At 49.2% G+C, this 16,805-nt stretch overlaps 1 protein-coding gene across 10 annotated transcripts in view; it reads right to left on the reverse strand.

Annotated features, from left to right (window-relative positions):
- The window catches only part of ACACA (acetyl-CoA carboxylase alpha), a 252,188-nt gene that overhangs the window by 16,313 nt on the left and 219,070 nt on the right, over positions 1-16,805 (reverse strand). For all 10 annotated transcript variants that reach the window (XM_077312781.1, XM_077312780.1, XM_077312776.1 and 7 more), the window contains 2 exons: positions 9,204-9,381; positions 7,914-8,026 (listed from right to left, as the gene is read on the reverse strand). In XM_077312781.1, coding sequence (XP_077168896.1) covers positions 7,914-8,026; positions 9,204-9,381 — 291 coding nt within the window. The remainder of the gene's footprint in view (positions 1-7,913; positions 8,027-9,203; positions 9,382-16,805) is intronic.

Below are 16,805 nucleotides of genomic sequence, written 5' to 3' on the forward strand. Positions count from 1 at the left end.
ATCACGGCATGAGCCGGGGAGGGAGGCCGCGGGCTTTCCCCAGCAAGATGGGCACATAGTCTTCAACGGCTCTGCGCACCGGAGAAGCACACAAGGCGCTGCCTCGTAAAATACATACATTTCATTCTTTAAAAGGATAAAGAGCTTCCGAGCCCTGAGGACAGGGAAAGAGGCTTGAATGTGCAGGAGGTTTTTTTTAAAATCCTACTTTTCTCCCCAGCGAAGACCCAAAGCAGATTTGCACATCGTTTTTCCTTCCTTCCTTCCACCTCTACCCATCCTCCCAACAGGCTGGGAGACAGCAAACATCCATGGCAGAGAGGGGACTGAAACCGGGATGTCCCTTGTCTGGCACTGCAGCCATATAACCCTCTCCAGGACGCTAGCCAGCAACACCCTGTGAATTTCCCAAAGCCTGAAAGGTCCTGGCAGGCCCCACGGCACGCGCAGACCACACGGACACGCGTCACTCTCTTTGCGCTCCTCAAAACATTTCTCCGCTTGCCACTCTGCTCTCAACACCGAAGGCTGCTCAGAATGGACCATCTTTATGACAGTGCTAAACTTTATGGGAGGAGCTGAGAATCTCCCAGAATCCCTGGTCTGCAAAAAGTCTAGAGCAGGGGTAGTCAAACTGCGGCCCTCCAGATGTCCATGGACTACAATTCCCAGAAGCATTCGCTGGCAGGGGCTTCTGGGAATTGTAGTCCATGGACATCTGGAGGGCCGCAGTTTGACTACCCCTGGTCTAGAGGTACCAAACACCTTCCAGAATGTGAACAGGCAAGGAAGGGCAGAGTCGGAAGGCCCACACTTTGTGCCCCATTGTACAGTGAGCTGCTTGCAAAGGAACAAGCCAGAAGCTCTGGCTATTCCCTCCCCTGCATGCATCTCATGGCGAGAAAGAAAGAGGGGAAAAGTCATTGAGATGCCCTGCGTCCTGCAGAGACCATAACCTCCAAGAATGTCAGGGCTCAGGCTGTCTTTATTAAAGTTCCTGCCAGGCAGAAATGATTCCATGAGACCCTGAATCACAGCTTTCCGTAGCATTCAGGATCTTTTAAAAAAAGAACCATCGCCTGTAGAACAGGAGAGACAAAGATTTACTTCAGGAGCGATGATAGTTTCTCTCCTTGATTGCAGGATTGTAAGCAGAGATTCTGAAGCAAGAAGGCAGCTGATGAAGAAATAGAATTGGTTCATATAGGCCGCTTTTCTCTACCCGAAAGAGGCTGAAATTGGCCTTTCCCTTTCCTCTCCCCACAACAGACACCCTATGGGGTGGGTGAGGCTGAGAGAGCCCTGAGATCACTGAAGAAGAAGAAGAGTTGGTTCTTATATGCCACTTTTCTCTACCCAAAGGAGTCACAAAGCGGCTTACATTTGCCTTCCCTTTTCTCTCCCTACAACAGACACCCTGTGAGGTGGGTGAGGCTGAGAGAGCCCTGAGATTCCTGCTCGGTCAAAGGAGTTTCCTTAGTACTGTGGCGAGCCCAGGGTCACCCAGCTGGCTGCATGTGGGGGAGGAGCGGGGAATCAAACCTGGCTCGCTGGACTGGAAGTTGGCACTCCTAACCACGACACCCAGCTGGATGAGACTCTTCCATTAACCAATGCTGCTGACTGGGCTGGACTAAAATCCTGTGGCTCTTTCTGGCTAGCAAAATGGCTCTCCTCCAGTGGAATGAACCTTGAAAGCCTTTAGTTCTGGGGTGACCCCAACTTGTGACCTTACACGAATGAGCCCCAGGATCAAGCGGAGCCTCTTCCCTCCTGCCCTCTTAGTGATGCTAAAACCAGAGTGAGAAAGGAGCTGTCCAGTCTCCTGTACCAAGAGGACTTTTTCGTCTACCTGCCCCTTATGAATTCAAAGAGGGGCACTGCAAAAAATATTCCTGCAGGGGAAGCAGATCTAGGAGACAAACCCACAAGATGAGCCACGCACTCTAAAGCAACTTTCTGTCCCCAGCAGTAACTGACATTTCCTACTTGTCTCTGGTAATTGTTATTCAGTGGTTGACAGCCTCTGAACATGGAGGTTCCATTAAGCTATCATATTGCATTGACAGTGACAGAATTATCCTCTAATAATTAGGCTAATTTTTAAAAGTTACCATATCTACTCATGAGGAAGATGAGACTGCATGTAAGGTGACTCCCTAAAAAATTAGTCATGTTTTTTTTCAACTACAGTGTATATCTGTAATTCATATGTGAATTTAAGACAACCCTTCAATGGCTTTCAGGACATATTAAAACAAAAAGACGATCCTTTCAAGTAAATATGGTGTTTAAAATGTGGTTTGCACACTGAACAGAATCAAGTGACCCAACTTCTCCTGGACTGTGCCACGTGCAGAAACACTCCCCGCGTGTTCAGGGAAAAAAGGACACTAATGATATGCCACGGATTCAAAGGCTGGCCTGAAGCAGCACAACAAAATTTGAGTCCAATCAGGCACCTTTAAGACCAACAAAGTTTTATTGAAGGCGTGAACTTTGGTATGCATGTACACTTCCTCAGACAATGGAACAGGGGTCATAAGAGCACAGATATAAGGAGAAAGTAAACTAGTAGCAAATTAGTAAACAGCATCTTAAGTCCAAATATGCAGTATGATAATTCCTTGCTAGAAAAGCAGTCCTTTGGGATAATAAAAATGTATTTATTTTTTATTCACTTATTATTTATTTAGTGACAATGTAAGACAATGACACTGTTACGTGAGGTAAGTATGCAATGCTATTTAGAATCTACTCTCTGTTCTCGGGACATGATAAAGACTCAGCACGACTTGTCACTTGTGGGGATCCCTCCATGAAGGTGGAGATGCCACTTTTATTTACTTCTTTCCACAACTGGGGAAGCGTCTGCCATTAATCGCTAACTTTACATTTTTATTGCCCCAATGTTTTCGTGAATGATGATTTTGAATCAAAAGATCTGATTTGCTTTTCTGGTAAAGAATTATCGTACTGCATATCTGGACTTATGTTTCTGCTTACTACTTTCTCCTTATATCTGTACTCTTATGATCCCTGTTCTGAGGAAGTGTGCACAGACTCACATTTTGTATGTGCCACAAAAAAACTTGAAATAGCCTTAACGCTAGAGAAGCACAGCTGTATGTTTCCAAAGTGTTCTCTATGCCTTTGAAGCCACGAAGTCTGTCCGGGAAGATGAGAGGCCGGCACGTGCAGATTTCGATATGGGCGTCTGGACTTCCAGAACACACAGGCTGCCAGTCAGGGGCCCAGCCTGCCGGGTTATGTTATGGTCCACGGCCAGTACAACACACACAACGCTCCTGTGGACTTTTCCACAGGGGTAAGTGCGCACACACAAAATACGCCTTGTACCAAATGTAGACTGAAGGTCAGTGTCTAACCTTTACTAAACAAGTACTCTGAAGAAATTAAAATACTAAACTTGCCCTCCTGGGAAAACTGAGCAAAACTAAAAGATTTTGTTCTCTTTGATCCTCCACACCTGCTAAAATAGGCAGCAGTGAGGGAGTCATGCCAGAACTTTGTCTTCAGTTTTAAAAGAGAAGTTAAGATCAATAGTTTGCTCTCCTCCGTCTTCGATGGCGCCATGAAGAGTGGTCACATGCACTCACAACGCTGCTTCAGTCTGAGTCAGAACACTGGTCTTCCAAGCTCAACATTGCCTGCTCTGGCCGACAGCAGCTGCTCTCCAAGGCCTTCCGTATGAGCTACGACTGCACCCGTACTCTGGCTTCTCTTCAGATCACACTTTCCCCTTTTTTACTATTGCATCCCTCAAAGGGGAAATGCTGGGGATTGAATCTGGGGCCTTCTGCCTGCCATGCAGAGCTCTGCCACTGAACCATGGGGGCACCCTCCAAAATCCCAGTGCATCAATGCAAATGCCATACAGGAAGCCGAGACCCAACAATCCTCAGGCACTGGCACTGGCTGACCCAACAATCCTTCAGCCACGAGGAAACATCTGCAACTATTTTCTGCAGTCGACTGTAGTCACAGCAGTAGACTTGCCACAGAAGAGCTGGGATACAGGCAGGACCTCACTGGGCCAATCAGGGGCTCCAAATGGTGTCCAGGGTGCCAGTACACCCGCCAGGATCCTGCCCAGCGCGGCACTGGATTGACCACTGGAGATCTGATGGGCTACTCAAATTAAAATAATGTTGTTCTGGTGGCAGCTATCACTAGAGTGTTAGTTTTATTCCCCTTTTCACTGCTCTTTCCCAGAATATTTTTTTTAAATCACTCCTCTTGTGCTTTGTCTGTGGCCTTCCTTTGTGTGGGGCTCCACTTGTCATGGCAGCTGTTTAGCGGCCGGGCCTACCTTCCATGATGGCTGTTTTGTGGTTGTGTCAAGGCCCTGTCCACAGGTTACCTGTTTTCTTGTTCCCATGGCCCCTTTCCTACCTTGGCATGTTAGTACGCTTCATTGCCCAGCATTTCCCCACAGACCAGAGAGGGAAAGCAGGCCTCTTCTTCTCAGAGTGCTTTTGCTTGGTTTGACCTTGTATACGTCTAGGTTAGGAATGCTTTGTAGTGTCTAGACCAGGAGTAGTCAAACTGCGGCCCTCCAGATGTCGATGGTCTACAATTCCCACGAGCCCCTGCCAACATTTGCATGGACATCTGGAGGGCCGCAGTTTGACTACCCCTGGTCTAGAATTCAGCATGTGCTTTGCATGGGAAACCCTGCCTGGGAATCTTTTGTCCTTGGTACTTGGTTCAACACACCTATTTTCAAATTGGGGGCAAACATAAACGTTAGGCTTGTAAGCTTGCCCTTTAGCTCTAGCAAGGAAGCACCTTGCTCTCCGTTTGCCACTTAGAATCCTAGAGCTGGAAGGGACCTCATGGGTCATCTAGTCCAACCCCATGCACTATGCAGGACACTCACAACCCTATCGCTCCTCCACTGTCACCTGCCACCCCTTTGCCTTCACAGAATCAGCCTCTCTGTCTATGGCTCTCCAGCCTCTGTTTAAAAATCTCCAAAGAAGGAGAACCCACCACCTCCCGAGGAAGCCTGTTCCACTGAGAAACCGCTATGACTGTCAGGAACTCCTCCCAGATGTTTGAGAGTCATTTTTCTTTTTTAACTTCACAATCTGCACAAGTAATACACCAGGGCCCAGTGCTGAGCACCATTTCTAGGTCACACTCCAATCAACGGCAGACGCCAAGTACCTCCTGATTTAGAAATTAGGTAAACAGAACAGCAAGCAAATAAATAAATAAAGGGGAATGAGCCTGTTTTGATCTTGCATCAGGCAAAGCCAGGCCAGCAGCCCAACAGCCAGATATCCTCTCTACCAACAGCAAGCCAGGCAGACGCAATGCCTGATGGGAATATCCACATCTTGCCTCTCATCCCCATTTGCCGTCTCCGCAAATGTAGTTTGTGCTTTTCAATCACACTTTCCACGTGCAGATGATGACAGGGTGTCATGGCTATCTTACTGGACGCTAAGCACCACCCCCTGGCCCAGCTGGCCATCCCCTTTACCAGCGGCCTCAGCCGGCAGACCTCCCCAGAGGTTCCCTCTGCAGCACGTACAGCCCAAGACACAGGCTCCCTTCCGCTGGGGCTTGCACAGTCCAGGGCCCTGAATGCGCAGCCAGGAGTCACACAGAGCAGCGAACTCTGTCATCTGCTTCCTTGTGGAGAGGAGGGCTTGCTTCAAAGTCAAAGCTGAAGTTGTCTCAGTTCTCCAGCCTGCCACCCACACCTGCCGCTCAGGTGCTGCCACTGCCTTTAGTAAGGATGACCCCTCCCCCCCCCAGCACGTTCCCTCTTTGCATTCTCCCTGTCTTCCAACAAATGGGGAGCAGGATCCCCCCCCCCGCCCCACACTATCACCACCCACAGCTCTTCCCAGAGGAACCTGTCCTTCCACAAAACTTCCTAATTCCGGTAAGGAAGTAATCTGTGTCTTGACCTGGCTGACTGTGCTGCATTCAGCACGCTGGGACTGGAGACTGTTCCACAGGCGGTCCAAGATGGCTTTGAATGCTGGCTTCCCCCTCTACGTCCGGCTCGCGGTTTCTGGAGACAAAACCCGTACAAGGACAAACCCATACGTTTCCTTTTTTAAAGGCCTACATGGCTTGATGCTTCTCAAAATGCAAAATCCACACTCTACAGCCCTTTCAACCACGTGAGGTTCAGCTTCCTGGAAAGTTTAACCAACCTAACGCCGAGACGCCGAGAGCCCCTCTCCCGCCCTGCAGCACGGCTCTCCTCTTTATGCCAAGGCTCAACACGGTGCAACATTGACTGACATTTTAATAAACATGAAACTAATAAAGATTTCAGTTACAGAGCTCGGAAATAGATAATGAGCAGATCGGTGTCACATTATTCAATATCTGCCATCCTCTCCCCCAACGTGGCTCCCGGGCCCCCACCCCAAGGAAAAGCCTAGAACGTCTAGAACGAGGAGACAGCACTGCCCAGCCGGTGCAAGGCCAGCCCCCCGCCCCATGTAAGTGGGGCACAGATGTGGCCGCCCCCCCCCCTCTTTGCCACAAAACAGCCGTTTGGTAGAAATGATGGCAGCCATTCAGGGGTTAAGAGAGGCAGTGAACCCCCAGCTAATGAGCAAGTATACAGCAGGCGGCGTAAGATAAATGGAACACTCCTCGCTTCTGCTGGAGTCAGCATGAACCGCGGCCCTGCGGCTTGTTTGTGGCAAATGGAGTGCGCGAAATATCAAAGGGCAGTGATCCAGAAGACAACCGGCTTTGACAAATTTTAAATTGGCCAGAAAGGGGGGAAAGGGGGGGGGGGAGGGAGAGAAAATTATGCAATTCGTTTGTGTCCTACAATCTTGGCTCTTCCTGTTGTGGCTCGAGCCATAAGGAAGCGTGAGTGTGTTGTGAGTTGTGTGCATGCACCCCACCAAACATTGCGAGCAATTACAAACCATCTAAGCAAGACACTTATCAGCCCTGAAGCTTTTAGCGCTCCCTGCCTCCCCCTCCCCCCCCCGCCAAAAGGACCGGCTGGGAAAGGGCAGCCTCTTGCGTCACCCGCGGTGTAATTAAGGCAGGGAGTTCTGCTGGGATTCATTCGCTTATTTGGGGAAACAGATATTTTGTTTAAAAAAAAACTCAAGCGGGGTCAAAGAAAGAAAGAAAGAAAGAAAGAAAGAAAGAAAGAAAGAAAGAAAGAAAGAAAGAAAGAAAGAAAGACAGACAGACAGCAAAGGGGAAGTTCTCTGTTCAGTGTCACTGGCTCTGGATACCTGACACTGGAGGCCAGCAGTCAGGAGGAAGGGGAACTGCCTCCATGCTCGGCTTATAAAAATTCCAGCAGCAGCAGCACATTTTCCCCATCCCTAACCTGGTTGAGCCTATGGCCACCTTCACAACTATGACACGACGTGGTCCAAGTAGCCGCAAAATGGCTGCTGCAAAAGGCAGTGCCAGCCGAACAATGTTGGCTGCAGCTCACCTTCAGTTGCCCAGGAAAGATTCTTGTGCTGGGGCGGACGCTGCTGCCAAAGCAACATTTTTAAAAGAATCTGCACAGCTACTCAGATCTTCACTGGCCAATCAGAGGTCCTCTGGGCAAAAGCCCCACCTACTTTCTAACAACACCTGGCGGGTGCCAGGAAAGGGTCGGCAGGTCCCACAGCACCCATGGGCCCCAGCACCCAGGTGGACCCCGAGCTCATCCATCACCTCACCAAAGCTCAAGCTAAGGATGTGTGCTTCGGCTCGGTTCGGCGATCACCGAAGCCCGAGGCGGCGCTCTTCCTCTGCCTTCAGTGATCGCCGAGGCAGCCAAGCCGAGCCAAAGCTTGAACTATGCCCAGACTTGGTCAGTGGGAAGCAAGTTCAGGCGCATACGGAAGCGGCGTGGGTGAGCTTATCGGCAAGGAAGTGCTGCTTGTGAGGCTTACCGAGTCGCTCTGCCAGGCGTGTGTAGATGGGGTCCACCCGTCTCATTGTTTTCACCAAGTCCTTCTTGCGGAATTTGATTTCCACCGTCCCCTCCGGTTCCAGAACCCCGCCTCTGAAACAGGGGAAGAAGGCTGTGAGGCAGACTGCGGGAAGGCGGGCTGCTCCCCAGGGGAAAGGCCCCCGCTCCGTGCTGCAGATGCGGGAAAGGGGAGTCAGTCTGTGCCAGGAATTATTAGGATGGGGACTGGAAACAGAAATAGTGATTAGGAGCTACAAAGAGTAACCCCCTCCTTCCTTTTCTTTCCTCCCCTATGTCAAATTTTAGATGGCAAGGTCCTTAGAGCAGGCTTGTTCTCCTTATTTTAAAAGCTTGTATTGAAAGCCATATCATCCCGCGGGACTCAATTCTTGCATGGTTCAAAATGCATCTTCCTTATCTAGTTTGCTATTTATGCAACTTTATTGCACTCTAGTTTGTTTTCACCATATGAGAGAGCACTTGGAACTCTGACTCCCCTCATCTTTCATTTTGTCTGAGGAAGTGTGCCTACACACACAGGCATACACTTTGTTGGTCTTAAGGGTGCCACTGGACTCTCACTTTGTTCTACTGCTTCAGACCAACATGGCTACCTAACTGAATCTTCCCTCATCTTTTCTTATCTGTTCCACTTAATACTTCAGGTAAGGCCTTGGAGGAGGAGCGTGTCTCATGGCTTAAGTGACACTCAGTGCTTAACACCCACTCAGGGCGGCTGTCCTGCCCCTGAGCGCCTCCTACTCCAACCAGTTTGCCTATCTATCCAGTGGCCTTCCATCCCCCACCCCTGACCACCCCCTCCTTCTTCCACTTCCTTCTGAGGCTCGGAGGCTGCAGATCCCTGCCGCAAGAGAGCTGACCCTGCCGGTGAGTTCCCTAGCAGCTGCCTGCAGCCTTTCCAGGTCCCGGGGGGGAGGGGGGGACCGTGGCAGATTTCTTCCACTCCACCCTGTAATCTAGCATCCGTGCTATTCCTGAATGCAACGGGCTTGGCCCCGTGTGTGTGTGTATCTATATCTATAGCTATATCTTCAGCTTTGTTTCTTTTCTCCTACTTGAAAAATATTGATGGCATTATTATACAACCACCCCGAGAAGCAGTGCAAAAGAGTGGACTCTGCTCTTCCTGTCCCCCCTTGGCTTCTTGCCCATGGTCATAGCGGAGGCTGGCTTAGACACCCAGGCCCTTCTGCTGCCATCGGGCTGACTCCGAGCTTAGCTCAGCGCTGCACACGGGAGAAGGCATTACCTGCTCTCTCGGTCAGCGTACATCTCCATGTGTCGAGGGTTGATGGTGGGGTCAATCACCACCCAGGACCCCCCTCTCAGCTCCGCTTGGGGAGGGATGTACACAAGGACAGGCTGCCTGTATTCCCGTAAGCCGTCCACAATGTAGGCCCCGAATTTCAGCACCTGGTCATACATATCTGTGGGAAAGAGAACACACATGATTACTTAATATTGGAACTGTTTTATTGATTGTACTGGCTTTTATGGTGGCGGAATAGAAATTAGATAGGTAGGTAGGTGGGTGGGTGGGTGGGTGGGTGAAGGAGGGACTATTTCTACCCACTGCAGAAATCTATGGGACTCCTTACCCTGACCCGAATGGCCCAAAAGAGAGCCTGACCGTGTCAGATATGGAGAACCAGCCATCAGTATTTGGACTGGAGACCCCAGGGCCATAACGTGGAGGCTGGCAAGGGCCAACCACCTCCAAACCTCTCTTGCTTTGAATACTCCACAGCAGCCTTTCTCCGCTTTTTTACCATTGAGAACCCCCCTTCAGGCTTATTTGTGCAGAACAGGGTTGGGAAGCAGAGCTGTGGACACGCCCATCCGGGGCCCCTCCCCTTCCCACCCCCTTCTGGCCCACCATTGGCCATTTTGGGAGGGGAGGTGGGTCGACATGTCCATAGACGGTCACATCACCCGATCAAGGTTTAAAAAATAGATTAAAAATTAATGAACTCCTTCGGGAAACCCTCCCAGGGCAATCAGGACACCCTGGCTGAGAAAGGCTGCAACTTAATTTGAAGTTGGCCTCAACCCAACAGCACTCTCCACGGTTAGCCTCACGGTCACAAGGTCTGGTGACTGCCCACAGCAGCTGTGGCTTCTTTACAAGAAGCTTTATGTTGAGTAGGCCTACTAGCAGTAACAAGGAAGTGTTTAGAACAGGGCTAGTCAAACTGCGGCCCTCCAGATGTCCATGGGCTACAATTCCCAGCGAATGCTGGCAGGGGCTCCTGGGAATTGTAGCCCATGGACATCTGGAGGGCCCCAGTTTGACTAGCCCTGTCCTAAGAGCTCAGAAGCTCAGCAGGGTCAGCCCTGGTTGGTACTTGGGTGGGAGACCTCCAAGGAAGTCTAGGGCTGCTATGCAGAGGCTGGGCATGGGAAACCACCTCTGGACACCTCTTGCCTTGTTACCAAGGGTAGCCAACAGTCCGGTGCAACTTGACGGCAAGAAAACAAATGAGAACACAGATATGGATGTTGCCTCTAAAGAAAGGGAACACAAACAGCTTCTCAGAGGCTACCAAACCCCCAACAGAGACCAGGACTACTTGCTACAGAGACCCTGCAACTTGAGGTGTTGGGGGCAGAGCCTGAGGCCTTTGTGTGCACCGCCCTCTGCCCCTGTGTTACGGTGCCCCTCTTACTGGGGAAGTAGTCTGGTTGGACTGGTTTCTAAAGACACGCTTTGCAATCCAGCTCCTCCCCCGTCCTGCCTGCCGACTTCCCTCCCCTCAGCCTCAGACTACACACTCCACTGCCACCTTGGCACTTGTGCCACTCGTTTTAATGGAATTTGGGACCAGCTAGCATTTGGGGCATTCAGAGGCAGAAAGCTACACAGCTCCTTTGACTTTCTGAAAACATTGTTTCCAAACCCAGGACACGGTTCAATAATTTGTGTGGCCACGCCGGGGAACTCTTGTTTTTGACAGTTCCGGTCCCCTGGGATCAGCTGAAGCTGGCACAAGCAGTTATTAAACATGTACAAGGGTTGTTCTAAGATAACCCAAACCCTGCACCACACAGATTAATTCTGAACCTCGCACAACATTCTGCAGCCTGGTAGACTGCTGCTTGATTCTGCATGCTTTTATTTTGTTTCTGAGAGTTGCTGGGAAAAGCAAGGAGGAATGTGGACAACTTGGAGATTGTGGATAACAGGAAGGGCCAGGCTTGGAGGCTGAGCACCTGCTTTTCCTGCAGAGGGGCTGCAGACCATCTCCCGCCGTTGCCAGCGAAAACAAGATCTCAGGGCTGAGAAAAACAATGCGTGACAAAATGGACCAGTGGTCTGACTCAGTAAATGGTGGGGAAACGCACGGCTGCTCAGGTATTAAATACATACTTTCTACTAGCAGCAATGGTGGCAGCACATTTATTTACACCCAATCACAGGAAATAAAAATGCAGGTTTTAAAAAAATGCTTTTAAAAAGCCATTATGTATAACTCTTGAAAGGATTTCAGAGGCTGCTCATGTGCTATCATCAGATCAACATAAATAAGGCACCTGAAAATGCTGGAGGAGAAGAAACTTTTTGAAAAATGCCATCCCAGGATGAAAGCAAATATCTTTATTTTTTTTATAAAGGGAATGACAAATTTATTGCTAATTAAACAATCACTTTATTATGTAGTGCTAGCAATAAAACCACTTGAAGCTCCTTTCAGCTAATTCCAGTGTTAAGAAAATAATTGCTCGATTCAAATTATTTTAACCAAATTAATTCTTTAGGAGACATTTTTGTAGTAGTGCTCCATAATAAAATAATTGTGTAATTAGCATGGCATTTTTCACTCCTGCCATGAGCAAATATTTTACTCCGAAGAAGCAGGACGAGTGGGAGAGCGGAAAAGACAACATTCTCTGGACTGCCACAAAAGAGATCATTTAAACACACACAAAGGAAGGCGTGGAGAAGGGGGGGGGTGATAAATCAAAGTCCCAGCTGAGCCCCAAGTATGTTATTCATGCCAATGCATCCAAAGCCCCAGTTCTGTGGCTACCAGATTCAAGAGCCACAATGCCTAACCTCACAGCCCAATACTTCTGCCTTCTGGTGATCTGTAAAAACTGCATTTTGGGGGAGGCAGCTGTATGGTGGGACATCTAAAGCGTGTCCCTCTGTGCCCTTTTCCCTCCCACAAATTGATTTTTACTTCATGTTATTCCCGGTTGCAGGTTTTAATCTTAGTTTTGTTCTGCTCTCTTTGATGGATCCAAGTTTATTGCTTTAGGATTATTTATTGGCACTCGATAGTATTTATGTTTCTTTTGTTGCTTCTTGGCATTCAGGATTTTAGGGTTACTAAGTAGAATATTTATACTCTGCCTTTCTGTTTGTAGCTCAAGGCAGCTCTATACTTAAATCAGAACAATTCATTAAAAATTGTTCTGCCCCTGCCCTAAATCCCTGTAGGACGAATTCCTTTAGAAGCTTTACTCACCTCCTAAAAATCTCCAAAGCTGATGTCTGTCTCACCTCCTTGGAGAGTCAATTCCATGAAGTGGGAGCCATTAATGGAAAGGAAACATAGCTATACTGCTTTTATTTGACTGCTATTGTTTGACACATAGTCTCTCTCTCTCTCTCTCTCTCTCTCTCTCTGTTTTTATCTTTTTTTGGGGGGGAGAGTTGGGAGAACCCCTTAGAGCAGTGGTCCCCAACCTTTTTATCACTGGGGACCACTCAACGCTTGACAATTTTACTGAGGCCCGGGGGGGGGTAGTTTACTCTTCTACTCTCAACCACTGCCCTAACGCTCTCTGATCGCTATGGTAATGTTTAAACATCCCTTCAAAATAAGATACAGACAGGCCACAACAATGAATATAAGGAACATTTTATTTTCATGGAAATTTTAACTCATGACAATGACAAATCAATGGGAACCCTGAGCTTGTTTCTCTGCAATGAGATAGTCCCATCTGGGAGGGATGGGAGACAAGGACACCCAAAGTGTGTTGTAAAGGGCCGGGGGGGGGGGAGAAGGCGTCCTTCGCGGCCCACCTCCAATTAGTCGAAGGACCACATGTGGCCCGCGGCCCACAGGTTGGGGATCGCTACTTTAGAGTGCTGGCCTTGGTAGAAGGGCAGGGTAGCCATTCCCAAAACAAGCCTTGTGGGAGTTCAACACTGCAATTCTAAGATTCAAGTGGGTCGCCGTGTTGCATAACAAAGTAGCATAACAAAAATGGAGTCCAAGAGCACCTTTAAGAGCAAGAAAGATGTCTTCAAGGCGGGAGCTTTCTGTGCATGCACTCGACAGCTCAGGGCCTGAAGAAATCCTTGTTGCTCTTAAAGGTGCTCTTGGACTCCATTTTTGCACTGCAATTCTAAGCAGAGTTACCACCTTGCTAGGCTTCCTGAGGTCCTGGGTGACACCTTATTTAGGATTCCACAACATGCCAACACCTGGAGAGGGCTGACCCTCTTCTTGCGGGCCTGGCTCCTTGGCTAACTTGCCTTCGCAGACCAGCAGCAGCTCTCTAGGGTCTCGGGCAGATAAAGGACTTTCCCATCCCCTCCTGCCAGGTCCTTTAACTGCAGGTGTCAAGGATTGAACCTGGGACCTTCTGCATGCCAAGCAGAGGCTCTACCAGGAAGTCCCTCCCCCTCTCTGTCAGTGTTAACTTCTTACTTTGAGACACCCCTTTATCCCCCCCCCCCCCCGGAAGCTAAGCCCCCTAACTGACATGAATGCAGATTCTTTCTTGGTGGCCTCCCGGATCTACCTCCTTTATCATCTCCTTCATCTCAAATGGTATACTGCGAGCTCCTGGGGGTGGGGACCGGCCTTCTTGCACTCTGCCAAGTGCCCTGCACATAGGTGGCACTAAGTACATCGAATTAAGACCACCGCTTCGTTGCCCTTAGGTCAACTTCCCAGGCATCTGGAATTTTCCCAATCTCTGTCTCTCTCACCACTTCCCCTGAATCGAGGCAGCATTCAAAATTGGACTCAGCCTCAGTGGCTCAGCTGAAGCTCTTGAGTTAAAGGGAGAAAGGAACTGCAGACACACTCATGCACAAGCACGGAGCACTACACCCACTGCTCCCTCATAAAAAGCCTCCCAAATCCATTAAAACCGGACTCTGTCATGATACAGACATGCAGGCAATCAGAGATGGGGTGCCCCCTCCCTTTTAAAGGTCTTTTCATCCTGGCTACAGTGTCTCATAACCATTCCCTTTTAATATTATTATTGTTATTTATAACCTGTCCCAGGGGGTGGGGGGGAAATAATAAGTATAACATGAAAAACCAACCGAGAGCGACCCCGTAGCGCTGCCAGCGAGGCGGCCTAATATCTTTGGGATTTGCATCCTATCAGCCCCATTCACGCTGAGCTCGAGACCCCGGTGCTAATTTCGAGCAAATTTCACGCTTGATGTCGCGCTGTTGTGGGTCACTGGCGGTTCGTCTAAATAAACTGCTTCCCTCCATCTAAATATTCAAGGCATTCTTTAAAAAAAATAATAATTTAATTTTTGCATTATGTTGAATAGCCTAGCGGCCAGGAAAAAACTCATTCCGTTGGAAGCAGCGTTCGCCTCTCGTTATGCCTTTAAAAAAAAATCCATACGATAAATAAAGCCCTTATATAAATATATACCAACACAAGGCCACACGCACAGAGACACTCACATGCGACGCCTTAAATTAGACCTCCTAGGCTGACTTGTAAAGAGTTTTTCCACTACCCACCCCCTCCACTAATGTCAATTCTCAACGTTGCAAGAGCCGTCTCTAATCTTTTCCTACTCATTACACACAATTTTGGAGTCATTTTACCCACTGCGCAGCCGTTCCTTGGTGGGGTGTGTGTGTACATATGCATGTATTTGTGTTCTTAGGCGCACTGAGGGGTAGCATAATTGTTTATTTTCACTCCCTGCTTAATCCTTCCCCCACACCTCCTGCCTTCCCCAAAGCGCCCAGCCACCCAAGACCAAGACCAAAGCTCCTCTCCAAGAAACAGGGGAAGACGGGCGCTCTGGACTTCCTGCCTGGGCTGCTACACCTGGCAGTGCCGGACACAGAGAGTGCCTCCTTCCAAAACACCAGGCCAGGTGACCAACAGAGGGGGGGGGGTGAGGCTTTCTTCTTTGGGGGCCGCCACCCTCTGAAGTCTCTAATGGGATGGGAGAAGGAGGACTGCTTCTAGTGTCCAGCCAGACTTTACTGCACAAGGCCCTCGGCCCCTGCAGCATCAGACACACAACGGAATGGTTCAGTACAGTAGACTAGTTCAAAACAAACACAGATCTGTCTCGGTTATCAACTAAACAGAGTAAAAATTTCATGCAACCCATACATTCTGCTCACTAGCTATTCTGACAGTCCACAGTACTTCCCACAAGGCCAGCTTGAATCTTTCTTGCAGCCAATGCAAAGGTGGCAGCCCTTTTGTGTCACAAATGGGTCCGTATCAGAAAGCAAACACCTTAATTCATCATGAGCTGAAAAAAATGCCTCTGGGATAATTTTACTTAGAAATCTCCTCCTGGAATCTGTGTAAAGTGCACACCCCAATAGATAATGTGGAAGGTGGTCAGCTCCTGGGCTCCTATGACAGATGCAGAGACGTTTGTGAAAGAGGGATCTGAGCCTAGCTCCCGGTCAAGAGGGCACTGGCTGAAATCGCAGGGCCGAAAATGCTACCCTTCGTTTGCTCACGCTTATATTATACAGGGCTCTGCTATGGTAGTTTCTTAAGGTCTTAAACCACGGAGCACACCTGGACTGCAAAATTAAAGATCTGTCGATTTTTGCCTCCTGGAGAAAGACTCACTCTCTTGGTCTTTATTATTTCCTAGTTCTGCTAATAAGTCATCAGGGGCAGTATAATAAGGCCTGTGAAGGCAGGAAGCAGCCCTTGACTTCTATGGCAGAATTAAAGCACTGATGGCTAAAAGAGTCTGCAGTAGACAGTATATTTTTCTTCTACCATCTTAGCAGGGCTAGATGAGCACGGGCCCTAAAAGAGGGAAGTCCGACCTCTGCCCTCATCAAAGTGGCCGGGGCCCTGAATGGATTCTAAGCTGCTGAGTGCCTGCCCCGAACTCTCCCAAACTTCAGAGCCATGCAGCAAGCTGGGGATGGCTTTCTTTGTAAAGAGTTTGACAGCTGCGTCTATGAAGCTTTCTATGTTAAAATCTCATGATTACCCCCCTCCCCCCCCAAAGGTCCTTATTGCTGAGGCCTTTAGAGATGCTGTGTGGGCATTCCACGACAGGCCTCAGAGACGGTAACTCCTAAGTACTGAAACCAGGGGTGGGCAAACTGCGGCCCTCCAGATGTCCATGGACTACAAATCCCATGAGCCCCTGCCAGACAATGCCTGACTTAAATGATTTACCTTGCTCAATCTGAGTTCCCTGTATGCTCATGGTTAATCTTTTCGGTTTTCTTCTAAAGATGATGACTTTTGTGTTTTGCCAGCTGACAGTTAGAGCTTCCTCCCACTTAGTCCGACTCTGAGGAAGAGTGCTTGCACCTGAATACATCTTTGTTGGTCTTAAAGGTGCCACTGGGCGCTGATTTTGTTTCCCTGTGCTGCTTCAGACCAACACGGCTCCCCACTGGAATCTAGTCCGACTCTGGTCAGAGGGAGAAGGGCCATCCCGCCCGCATACAGCAAGACTGAGATCTCCTGCGGCCTACAGAGGGTGCCCAGAGGACATCTAGTGGGCACTCAGTTGCCACTAGCATTTGCTGGCAGGGCTCAAGCGACATCTGGAGGGCCACAGTTTGCCCACCACTGGCGTAGAGTGAGTTACAAAAGTCCAGTCTAGAGGTGACCACCACATGGGTCACTGTGACCA

This window comes from Paroedura picta, chromosome 15 (assembly GCF_049243985.1).
Source record: "Paroedura picta isolate Pp20150507F chromosome 15, Ppicta_v3.0, whole genome shotgun sequence".
Classification (NCBI taxonomy): Eukaryota; Metazoa; Chordata; class Lepidosauria; order Squamata; family Gekkonidae; genus Paroedura; species Paroedura picta.